The 12,739-nt window shown below is 45.0% G+C and overlaps 1 protein-coding gene across 1 annotated transcript in view; it reads left to right on the forward strand.

Moving 5' to 3' along the window:
- Positions 1 to 386: 386 nt before the first annotated feature.
- LOC121569322 (contactin-associated protein-like 2) overlaps positions 387 to 12,739 on the forward strand; it is a 345,749-nt gene continuing 333,396 nt past the window's right edge. Inside the window, exons 1-2 of the mRNA XM_045221575.1 lie at positions 387 to 572; positions 4,921 to 5,035. Coding sequence (XP_045077510.1) covers positions 387 to 572; positions 4,921 to 5,035 — 301 coding nt within the window. The remainder of the gene's footprint in view (positions 573 to 4,920; positions 5,036 to 12,739) is intronic.

Raw genomic sequence — 12,739 nt, forward strand, 5'->3', positions numbered from 1 at the left:
CAACGAGCGTGACAGAAGATCCCACCACCAACGGACCAAGCAGCATGCCCAGGAGGAGCAAACACCCTGGACACAGCGGGAAGCAACATTGGTAGATGTCCTCCTCGGTTGGGGGAAAATTACCGAGGAGGAAGCCGTCCGTTACGGTGAGGTAATGGAGGAGGGCTGGAGTCCGGATCAACGGCGACGCCAACAGTGCCGACGACGAATAAAGCCAGAGAGACAGCCAGCCCCAAGAAAATGTTTTTGGGGGGCACACGGGGTGGTCGACGAAGCAGCAGGAGGCCGTGAAAGGGCTGACTGTGGAGGAGGAGGCCGCTATTTTAGAGGTCCTCCAAGACCTGCGGATCAGCAGTTTGAGAGAGGAGGCCACCACATTACGGGGGATGATAGCGAGGATAGAGCAGGAGAGCTCCCTTCAAAAGGAGGTGCTGCAGGAGGCCCTTAGGGAGAAGGAATTAGTGGATGCACGGAGAGAGGAGCTGGCCAGGCAACAGAAGGAGCGTGTGGTCTTGGAGGAACCAAGTTATGCGGAGATACGCACTGTGTCGCCAGTGCGCGTTCACAGCCCAGTACGTCCTGTGCCAGTGCCCCACACGTTACGTGCGAAAGTGGGCATCCAGCCAGGACGGGTTGTGCCAGCTTTACACTCCAGACCTCCAGTACGCCTCCACAGTCCCATACCTGCTCCCCACACCTAACCAGTGGTGCGTGTATCCAGCCCGGTACGCCCCGTAGCTGCTCCCCGAACCAAACTAGTGGTGCGTGTATCCAGTCCGGTACGGCCCGTACCTGCTCCTCGCACCAAACCAGTCGTGCGTGTCACCAGCCCGGTACGCCCTGTGCCTGCTCCTCGCACCAAACCAGTGGTGCGTGTCTCCAGTCCGGCACAGCCCGTGCCTGCTCCTCGCACCAAACCAGTGGTGCGTGTCTCCAGTCCGGCACAGCCCGTGCCTGCTACTGCACCAGACCAGTGGTGCGTGTTCCCCAACCGGTGCGCCCATGCCTGTTCCTCGCACCAGACCAGTGGTGCGTGTCCCCAGCCCGGTACGGCTGGTGCCAGAGCAGTCCGCTCCACCGGTGTCTAGTCCAGCTCCGGTCAGCTGCTCCACTCCAGTGCCAGAGCAGACTTGTGATCATTTTGACCCCACGGGGTGAGATCTTGCGTGGAGCCCTAGATCGAGGGGAGATTATCAGTGGTCTTGTACAGTGGGGAAAAAAAAGTATTTAGTCAGCCACCAATTGTGCAAGTTCTCCCACTTAAAAAAGATGAGAGAGGCCTGTAATTTTCATCATAGGTTCACGTCAACTATGACAAACAAATTAAGAAAATAAAATCCAGAAAATCACACTGTAGGATTTTTAATGAATTTATTTGCAAATTATGGTGGAAAATAAGTATTTGGTCACCTACAAACAAGCACGATTTCTGGCTCTCGCAGACCTGTAACTTCTTCTTTAAGAGGCTCCTCTGTCCTCCACTCGTTACCTGTATTAATAGCACCTGTTTGAACTTGTTATCAGTATAAAAGACACCTGTCCACAACCTCAAACAGTCACACTCCAAACTCCACTATGGCCAAGACCAAAGAGCTGTCAAAGGACACCAGAAACATAATTGTAGACCTGCACCAGGCTGGGAAGACTGAATCTGCAATAGGTGAGCAGCTTGGTTTGAAGAAATCAACTGTGGGAGCAATTATTAGGAAATGGAAGACATACAAGTCCACTGATAATCTCCCTCGATCTGGGGCTCCACGCAAGATCTCACCCCGTGGGGTCAAAATGATCACAAGAACAGTGAGCAAAAATCCCAGAACCGCAAAGGGGGACCTAGTGAATGACCTGCAGAGAGCTGGGACCAAAGTAACAAAGCCTACCATCAGTAACACACTACGCCGCCAGGGACTCAAATCCTGCAGTTCCAGACGTGTCCCCCTGCTTAAGCCAGTACATGTCCAGGCCCGTCTGAAGTTTGCTAGAGTGCATTTGGATGATCCAGAAGAGGATTGGGAGAATGTCATATGGTCAGATGAAACCAAAATAGAACTTTTTGGTAAAAACTCAACTCGTCGTGTTTGGAGGACAAAGAATGCTGAGTTGCATCCAAAGAACACCATACCTACTGTGAAGCATGGGGGTTGAAACATCATGCTTTGGGGCTGTTTTTCTGCAAAGGGACCAGGACGACTGATCCGTGTAAAGGAAAGAATGAATGGGGCCATGTATCGGAGATTTTGAGTGAAAAACCTCCTTCCATCAGCAAGGGCATTGAAGATGAAACGTGGCTGGGTCTTTCAGCATGACAATGATCCCAAATACACTGCCCAGGCAACGAAGGAGTGGCTTCGTAAGAAGCATTTCAAGGTCCTGGAGTGGCCCTAGCCAGTCTCCAGATCTCAACCCCATAGAAAATCTTTGAGGGAGTTGAAAGTCCGTGTTGCCCAGCGACAGCCCCAAATCATCACTGCTCTAGAGGAGATCTGCATGGAGGAATGGGCCAAAATAGTGTGTGAAAACCTTGTGAAGACTTACAGAAAACGTTTGACCTGTGTCATTGCCAACAAAGGGTATATAACAAAGTATTGAGAAACTTTTGTTATTGACCAAATACTTATTTTCCACCATAATTTGCAAATAAATTCATAAAAAAATCCTACAATGTGATTTTCTGGAATTTTTTTCTCATTTTGTCTGTCATAGTTGACGTGTACCTATGATAAAAATTAAAGGCCTCTCTCATCTTTTTAAGTGGGAGAACTTGCACATTGGTGGCTGACTAAATACTTTTTTCCCCCACTGTATGTCTTCCATTTCCTAATAATTGCTCCCACAGTTGATTTCTTCAAACCAAGCTGCTTACCTATTGCAGATTCAGTCTTCCCAGCCTGGTGCAGGTCTACAATTTTGTTTCTGGTGTCCTTTGACAGCTCTTTGGTCTTGGCCATAGTGGAGTTTGGAGTGTGACTGTTTGAGGTTGTGGACAGGTGTCTTTTATACTGATAACAAGTTCAAACAGGTGCCATTAATACAGGTTACGAGTGCAGGACAGAGGAGCCTCTTAAAGAAGAAGTTACAGGTCTGTGAGAGCCAGAAATCTTGCTTGTTTGTAGGTGACCAAATACTTATTTTCCCACCATAATTTGCAAATAAAATCATTAAAAATGCTACAATGTGATTTTCTGGATTTTTTTCTCTCAATTTGTCTGTCATAGTTGACGTGTACCTATGATGAAAATTACAGGCCTCTCTCATCTTTTTAAGTGGGAGAACTTGCACAATTGGTGGCTGACTAAATACTTTTTTTCCCCACTGTATGCATTCCACGCTGCACCTTGGTCCAATCCTGTACTCATTGAGCGTGACACATATTTGTATTTATTTAATAATCATCTTATTTCATTATTTCAAATAGGTTGCCATCACATTTTCAACTCTACTGATGTTTTTTTCACAATTTGTTTTTGTGTTACATAGGGAATGTGCCCACTCTGGTCTTGACACGTGCGCTATAGCCAACAGCTGGCAGATACAGTGCGGGTAGTCTACCTACTGTACATGATGAGATTATTATGGCAGCCAAGCATCAATCATAATGTGACCAGAATAAGACCCTCAATATTTATTGGAAATGAGCATCAAGCTCATCACCGTACACTTTCACCACCCTGTGAAGTTCATCATAACTTATTTCATCTGTAGTCGAATAAACTGCATGCTTTCCCGGAGTCGTAGTGTGAGGACCACACAACAGATCATCGTGTGATTCCAGGTTTACTTCGATATGATGGTTATTACAGTATATCAATATTTGCGCATTAAGGGGTTTCCACCACCCTTTCTAATGTATTTTGTTTTGTCGACATTTGTAAACCATACCGACAAATGTACTGTTTCCATCAGGCCTGTCGTGACATTGTTTATGTACTTTGGATGAAAACCTGATTACTGTCAGGTTTAGGAAACTTGATAAATAAGACTACCTAAACCATTTAAACCTGAAGAACCTTTTCAGTAATATGTGCCATACATCTAACTAACTGATTGTAAATGTATGTTATCTATCTTTGCTGTAACATAAGATTAATCAATCAATGTACCTGCAAAAACACAGTTATTAAAAACAATCATTTTTTTTAACCTGCAGTAGAGCATGCTGGGAAATATGATAATGATGGGTGTGGTTTTGATGGGACTGTTTTACTCTCCACAGTGTAAAAAGTTTAACTCTGGTTATTAACACCAACATTGGGAGTTATTTTACACCACTGAGTGTTAATTTCATTCTTACAGAGTGAATTGAACTCCTGAAACAACACTACAAATGTTGTGTATTTGCTCTGTCTGTCTGTCTGTCTGTCTGTCTGTCTGTCTGTCTGTCTGTCTGTCCCTCTCTCTCACTCTCTCACTCTCACACACACACACACACACACACACACACACACACACACACACACACACGCACACAGTGATACATTCTTTTTAGATTAGCAGGAGGTTTGTTTCCTTTTCTCATAGTCGAGCAGAACATGGTGAGAAAAAGAGAGGAAAATGAGAGAGAGAGAGAGAGAGAGAGATAGAGAGAGAGAGAGAGAGAGAGAGTAGTGTGGGAAGCCCCTTTCTGAGTTACCCTGGTTGGTGCGTATAATGTTCACTGATTGGGGCGTTCATTCTTTAGTGGCTTTGAATCTCTCTTTGTACAATCAGCAGCGCCTGCCTGCTTTTTCCACAGAAAACAACCTTTAAAAAGAGAACATGTTATAAAACAGCCTTTAAAAAGAGAGCATATTAAAAGCAGAGAAACTCACTGCCTGCAGCATAATTAAATGATCTACTGAAACAGAAACTACAGTAATAACATGTTGTTTCCTACCTTTAAACTTCTGGTTTACTCCTTCTCCTTTCTCTCTCCTTAAACAGCACTCTGAAAGCAAACAGGTCATCATGGGTAACACCCAGCAGGTCCCAGACCAGACCAAGCACATGAACACAATTCAACCGCAATGCAATGACAGCACCGTAGCAAGTGCAGTTGGTACTGACAATTTGACTACAATTTGAATAGCAGCAAGCGCTGAAGTTTTGAAGTCCAATCCAAACAATCACGACCTTCATTCCCACTATAACTCTCTTTTTACATCCTTCTACCGTGTCTGGTTGTTTGACTAGGGATTTAGCTTGGAGCTACACAGTATATTAAATGACAACAGGATTACTCAGATGAGAAGGCCAGAGAGGAGATGACAGACCCACATATTGGCTATTGGATGTGTGTGCAAGGTGTGTGTGTGTGCCTCCGGTGTGTGTGTGTGTGTGTGTGTGTGTGTGTGTGTGTGTGTGTGTGTGTGTGTGTGTGCCTCTGTGCTCGTGTGTGTGTCTGTAGTGTATTGGATGTGTGTAGGGGAGTTATGTCTGTGATCTGCTCAGGATTGATTGGAACAGATTTTCCTGTGTAAGCGTTTGTTGGGATGTAAACAGCACAGAGGTATGTAGGACACTCATGCTTTAATCCTCTCTGCAGTCCCTTTGATGTAGCTGGACTCAGCTGGACTCAGCTGGACTAGACTAGCAGTATCTATGCTGACAACACACCTGTGTCTATCTAAGACAGTGGTTCTCAACTGGTTTTGCCTCGTGACCCAAATTGAACCAGGTTGTCTCAGTCGCGACCTAATATTCGCATCGTGAAAAATAATCACCCAAAATACAATCTGGATAAACAATTGTTAATGCTATATTGATAATAAATGTAGCAATTATATGACAAGGGAACAACATTCCCACCTCTTTCATTGTCAGTAAATACTTTTTGCCCATATTGTTGATGAAGAAAGTCAATAAACTCACTGGTTTGAGACCACAAAATCAACCCAAATGGCACTGCTAATACTGTAGCTTTATATTGAAAATACTGAACATACTGTGATTGAAGAAAAAAATGCAGAGATTAAATTATGTACAAATCTAAGTTTATTATCATTTCTATACACTTTCTAACTGGTTTAAGTTGTTTAAGTTCAGACTGGAGTATTTATTTGTATTTTTTACTCAGACACCCGCAACCCATTCAAACCTCCCGGTCGCGACCCACCAGTTGAGAATCGCTGATAACATATACACTACCAGTCAAAAGCTTTAGAACACCTACTTATTCAAGGGTTTTTCTTTATTGTTACTATTTAATACATTGTAGAATAATAGTGAAGACATCAAAACTATGAAATAACACATATGGAATCATGTAGTAACCAAAAAAGTGTTAAACAAATTAAAATATATTTTATATTTGAGATTCTTCAAAAAGACACCCTTTGCTTTGATGACAGCTTTACACACTCTTGGCATTCTCTCAACCAGCTTCATGAGGTAGTCACCTGGAATGCATTTCAATTAAGAGGTGTGCATTCTTAAAAGTGAATTTGTGGAATTTCTTTCCTTCTTAATGCATTTGAGCCAATCAGTTGTGTTGTGACAAGGTAGGGGTGGTATACAGAAGATAGCCCTATTCGGTAAAAGAGCAAGTCCATATTATGGCAAGAACAGCTCAAATAAGCAAAGAGAAAGGACAGTCCATCATTATTTTAACACATGAAGGTCAGTCAATACGGAACATTTGAAGAACTTTGAAAGTTTATTTTAATGCAGTCACAAAAACCATCAAGCACTATGATGAAACTGGCTCTCATGAGGACCGCCACAGGAATGGAAGACCCAGAGTTACCTCTGCTGCAGAGGATACGTTCATTAGAGTTACCAGCCTCAGAAATTGCAGCCCAAATAAATGCTTCACAGAGTTCAAGTAACAGACACATCTCAACATCAACTGTTCAGAGGAGACTGTGTGAATCAGGCCTTCATGGTTGAATTGCTGCAAAGAAACCACTACTAAAGGACACCAATAAGAAGAAGAGACTTGCTTGGGCCAAGAAACACGAGCAATGGACATTAGACCAGTGGAAATTTGTCCTTTTGTCTGGAGTCCAAATTGGAGATTTTTGGTTCCAACCGCCGTGTCTTTGTGAGATGCGGTGTGGGTGATTGAATGATCTCTGCATGTTGTGATGTCACGAGAGGCTGTGTCCTGGAGGGACGTTACATCCCTGAGGTGGCTGCAAACCCAGACAGCTATGGCTCCATCTGCTGGTATGGTCGGGAACTCCACCTCTATGGCCAATCTTCCCACGCAGCTGAAACAAATGAGGAGCTGATGAGCTGAAGGTTTGGGAAGGGGAAGAGACACACTGAAGGAGTGAAGGGGGAAAGAGAAAGAGTAGTAGAGACAGAGGAGAAAGAGTATTAGAGAGAAGACGAGAGAGAGAGGAAGAGTAGTAGAGAGGTAGAGAGGAAGAGAGAGAAAGAAGAGTAGTAAAGAGAGAGGGAAGAGAAAGAGAGAGGAGAAGAGTAGCAGAGAGGTAGAGAGGATGATTTCGAGGAGAAAGGGTAATAGAGAGAGGAAGAGAGATGGAAAAGATTAGTAGAGAGAGAAAGAGAGGGGAGTAAAGAGTAGTAGAGAGACGAAGAGAGAGGAGAAGGAGTAGTAGAGAGAGTGGGAGAGAGAGGAGAAGACCTTGTAGAGAGAAGAGAGGACGAGAGAGAGAAGAGTAGTAGAGAGAGGGAGAGAGGGAAAAGAGTGATAGAGAGAGGAAGAGAGAGGGGGAGAAGTGTAGTAGAGAGAGGAAGAGAGAGGAAGAGTTGTAGAGAGAGGAAGAGAGAGGACGAGAGAGGAGAAGATTAGTAGAGAGAGGGAGAGAGAGGGGAGAAGATTAGTAGAGAGAGGGAGAGAGAGGAGAAGACTTGTAGAGAGGAAGAGAGGACGAGAGAGGAGAAGAGTAGTAGAGAGAGGGAGAGAGAGGGGAGAAGAGTAATAGAGAGAGGAAGAGAGAGGGGAGAAGAGTAGTAGAGAGAGGAAGAGAGAGGTGAGAAGAGTTGTAGAGAGATAGAAGAGAGACGACGAGAGAGGGAGAAGATTAGTAGAAAGAGAGGGAGAGAGAGGGAGATGATTAGTAGAGAGAGGGAGAAGAGAAAAAGAGAGAGAGGGAGAAAGAGTAGATAGAGGTAGAGAGAGGATAATAGTATTAGAGAGAGGGAGAGAGAGGGGAGAAGAGAAGAGAGAGAGTAAGAGAGAGGATAAGAGTAGTAGGAGAGGGAGAGAGGGGAGAAGAGCATAGAGAGAGAGGGATAAGGGTAGTAGAGAGAGGAAGAGAGGGAAGAGAGAGGGGAGAAGAGTAGTAGAAATACCAAGAGAGAGGAGAAGAGTAGTAGAGAGAGGGAGAGAGAGGAGAAGACTTGTAGAGAGGAAGAGGGGGATGAGAGGAGAAGAGTATTAGAGAGAGGGAGAGAGAGGGAGAAGTGTAGTAGAGAGAGGTAGAGAGAGGAGAAATACTTGTAGAGAGACAGAGAGACGAGAGAGGAGAAGTGTAGTAGAGAGAGGTAGAGAGGGAGAATACTCTGCTAGAGAGGACGAGAGGACGAGAGAGGAGAAGAGTAGTAGAGAGAGGGGAGAAGAGTAATAGAGAGAGGAGGAGAGAGGAGAAGATTAGTAGAGAGAGGAAGAGAGAGGGAAAGAGTAGTAGAGAGAGTAAGAGAGAGGGGTGAAGAGTAGTAGAGAGAGTAAAAGAGAGGGGAGAAGGGTATTAGAGAGAGGGAGAGAGAGAGAGAGAGGGAGAAGGGTGTGTAGAGAGGAAGAGAGAGAGAAGAGTAATAGAGATAGGGAGAGAGGGGAGAAGAGTAGTAGAGAGAGGGAGAGAGAGGAGAAGAGAAAGTAGTAGAGAGGGAGAAAGAGAGGGACAAAGAGTAGTAGAGAGGAAGAGAGTAGAAGATAGAGAGTGAGTGGAGAGAGGAAGAGAGGAGAAGAGTAGAGAGTAGTAGGAAGAGAGAGGAGAAGATTAGTAGAGAGAGTGGAGAGAGGAAGAGAAAGGAGAAGAGTAATAGAGAGAGGGAGGAGAGGAGAAGAGTAGTAGAGAGAGAAGAGAGAGGGAGAAGAGGTGCAGAGAGAGGGAGAGAGAGGAGAAGACTCTGAGAAGAAGAGAGGACGAGAGAGAAGTGAGTAGTAGAGATAGGAGAGAGAGGGAGAAGAGAAGTAGAGAGAGGAGAGAGGAGAAGAGTAGTAGAGAGATAGAATAATAGAAGAGTACAGAGAGTAGAGAGAGTAAAAAGAGGAGAAGAGTAGTAGAGAGAGGAAGAGAGAGGGAGAAGATTTAAGTAGAGAGAGGGAGAGAGTGGAAGAGAAAGGAGAAGAGTAATAGAGAGAGGAAGAGAAAGGAGAAGAGTAGTAGAGAGGAAGAGAGAGGAGAAGAGTAGTAGAGAGAGGGAGAGAGAGGAGAAGACTTGTAGAGAGGAAAGAGAGGACGAGAGAGAGAAGAGTAGTAGAGAGAGGGAGAGAGAGGGGAGAAGAGTAATAGAGAGAGGAAGATAGAGGAGAAGTGTAGTAGAGAGAGGAAGAGAGGAAGAGAGAGGAGAAGAGTAGTAGAGAGAGGTAGAGAGGAAGAGCGAGGGGAGAAGAGTAGTAGAGAGAGGGAGAGAGGGGAGAAGAGTAATAGAGAGAGGAAGAGAGAGGAGAAGAGTAATAGAGAGATGAAGAGAGGTGGGAGAAGAGTAGTAGAGAGTGGTAGAGAGAGGAGGTGTAATAGAGAGAGAGGAAAGAGAGAGGAAAAAAGAGTAGAGAGAGAGGAAGAGAGAGGGAGAAAGACTTGTGAGAAGACGAGGAGAAGATTAGTAGAGAGAGGGAGAGAAAGGAGAAGAGCTAGAGACAGGGGAGAAGAGTAATAGAGAGAAGACGAGAGAGGAGAAGAGTAGTAGAGAGAGGTAGAGAGGAAGAGAGGAAAGAAGAGTAGTAGAGAGGAAGAGAGGAAGAGAGGAGAAGAGAAGAGAGAGAGGTAGAGAGGATGAGCGAGGGAGAAGGAGTAAGAGAGAGAGGAAGAGAGAGGAAAAAGATTATTAGAGAGTGGGAAGAGAGAGGGGAGAAGAGTAGTAGAGAGACGAAGAGAGGAGAAGTAGTAAGAGAGAGGGAGAGAGAGGAGAAGACTTGTAGAGAGGAAGAGGAGGACGAGAGAGAGGAGAAGAGTAGTAGAGAGAGGGAGAGAGAGGGGAGAAGAGGATAGAGAGAGGAAGAGAGAGGGGAGAAGGTAGAGAGAGAGGAAGAGAGAGGAGAGAAGAGTTGTAGAGGAGAGGAAGAGAGAGGACGAGAGGAAAAGATTAGTAGAGAGAGGGAGAGAGAGGGAGAAGATTAGTAGAGAGAGGGAGAGAGAGGAGAAGACTTGTAGAGAGGAAGAGAGACGAGAGAGAGAAGAGTAGTAGAGAGAGGGAGAGAGAGGAGAAGAGTAACAGAGAGAGGAAGAGAGAGGGAGGTGTAGTAGAGAGAGGAAGAGAGAGGTGAGAAGAGTTGTAGAGAGAAAAGAGAGACGACGAGAGAGGAGAAGATTAGTAGAGAGAGGGAGAGAGAGGGGAGATGGGATTAGTAGAGAGAGAGGGAGAAGAGTAGTAGAGAGAGGGAGAAAAAGTAGTAGATAGAGGTAGAGAGAGTGTGGAGAATAGTATTTGTAGAGAGGGAGTAGAGAGGAGAAGAGTATTAGAGAGAGTAAGAGAGAAGGATAAGAGTAGTAGGGAGAGGGAGAGAGAGGGGAGAAGAGTAATAGAGAGAGGATAAGGTAGTAGAGAGAGGAAGAGAGAAGAGAGAGGGAGAAGAGTAGTAGAAACAACAAGAGAGAGGAGAAGAGTAGTAGAGAGAGGGAGAGAGAGGAGAAGACTTGTAGAGAGGAAGAGGGACAAGAGAGAGGAGAAAATATAATAGAGAGAGGGAGAGAGAGGAGAAGTGTAGTAGAGAGAGGTAGAGAGAGGAGAATAATTTGCAGAGGGACGAGAGGACAGAGAGAGAAGAGTAGTAGAGAGAGGGAGAGAGAGGAGAAGAGTAATAGAGGAGGAGGAGAGAGGAGAAGATTAGTAGAGAGAAAAGAGAGAGAAGAGTAGTAGAGAGAGTAAGAGAGAGTGAAGAGTAGTAGAGAGAGTAAAAGAGAGTGAGAAGGGTATTAGAGAGAGGAGAGAGAGAGAGAGGGAGATGGGGAGAGAGGTAGGAAGAGAGAGAGGAAGAGCAATAGAACATAGGACAGAGGGGGAGAAGAGAAGAGGAGAGTGGAGAGAGAGGAGTAAGAAAGTAGAGAGGGAGAGAGGGGGAGAAAAATATTAGAGAGAGGAAGAGATGCAGAAGATAGTAGAGAGTGGTAGAGAGGAGAAAAAGAGAGGAAGAGTAGTAGAGAGAAGGAGAGAGGGGAGAAGATTAGTAGAGAGAGGGAGAGAGGAAGAGAAAGGAGAAGAGTAATAGAGAGAGGAAGAGAGAGAGAAGAGTAGTAGAGAGAGGAAGAGAGAGGGGAGAAGAAGGTAGAGAGAGGGAGAGAGAGGAGAAGACTATGAGAGAGGAAGAGAGGACGAGAGAGAGAAGAGTAGTAGAGAGAGGGAGAGAGAGGAGAAGAGAAAAGAGAGAGGAGAGGAGAAGAGTGAAAGAGAGAGGAAGAGAGAAGAAAGTAGAGGAGTGGTAGAGAGGAAGAGAGAGGAAGAGTATAGAGAGAGAAGAGAGTGGAAAAAGAAGTAAAGAGTAGTAGAGAGAGGTAGAGATATTTACAGAGAGAAGTAACAGAGGAGAGGGAATAAAAAAGATTAGGTAGAGAGAGAAAGAGGAGAAGATAGTAGAGAGACAAAAAATAGAAGATAGTAGAGGAGTGGTAGAATTGTAAAGTAGAAAGATAGTAGAGAGAGATGGAAAGAGAGGGAAAGAGAAAAAGAGAGAGAGTAAGAGAGAGGGGTGAAGAGTAGTAGAGAGAGTAAAAGAGAGGGATGAAGGCATTAGAGAGAGGGAGAGAGAGAGAGGTAGATGGGAGGTAGAGAGAGGAAGAGAGAGTGAGTAATATAATAGACACAGGAGAGAGGGGGAGAAAGAGTAGTAGAGAGAGGGAGAGAGAGGGAGAAGAGTAGTAAAGAGAGAGGGAGAGAGGGGGAGAAGAGTAGTAGAGAGAGGAAGAGTAGGAAGAGTAGAGAGTGGTAGCAGAGAGGAAAAGAGAGGGAGAAGAGTAGTAGAGAGAGAAAAAGAGAGAGGAGAAGATTAGTAGAGAGAGGGGAGAGAGGAAGAGAAAGGAGAAGAGAATAGAGAGAGAAGAGAGAGGAGAAGAGTAGTAGAGAGGAAGAGAGAGGGAGAAGAGAGTAGAGAGTAGGAGAGAGAGAAGAGAAGACTTGTAGAGGAGGAAGAGAGGACGAGAGAGGAGAAGAGAGTAGAGAGAGGGAGGAGAGAGGGGAGAAGAGTAGTAGAGAGAGGGAGAGAGAGGAGAAGAGTAGTAGAGAGAGGAAGAGAGTAGAAGAGTAGTAGAGAGAGTAGTAGAGAAAAGAGAGGGGAGAAGAGTAAGGTAGAGAGAGAAGAGAGAGGGAGAAGATTTAGTAGAGAGAGGGAGAGAGAAGAGAAAGGGGAGAAAAGAGTATAGAGAGAGGAAGAGAGAGAGAAGAGTAGTAGGAGAGGGAAGAGAGAGGGAGAAGAGTAGTAGAGAGAGGGAGAGAGAGAGAAGACTTGTAGAGATGGAAGAGAGTGACAGAAGTGAGAAGAGCAGTAGAGATAGAGAAGAGAGAGGGAGGAAGACTTGTAGAGAAAAGATCTAGAGGAGAAGATTAGTAGAGAGAGGAGAGGGAAGAGTAGTAGAGACAGGGAGATTTATTAGTATTAGAGAGAAGACTTAGAGAGGAGAAGAGTAGTAGAGACAGG

This window comes from Coregonus clupeaformis, chromosome 7, assembly GCF_020615455.1.
Source record: "Coregonus clupeaformis isolate EN_2021a chromosome 7, ASM2061545v1, whole genome shotgun sequence".
Classification (NCBI taxonomy): domain Eukaryota; kingdom Metazoa; phylum Chordata; class Actinopteri; order Salmoniformes; family Salmonidae; genus Coregonus; species Coregonus clupeaformis.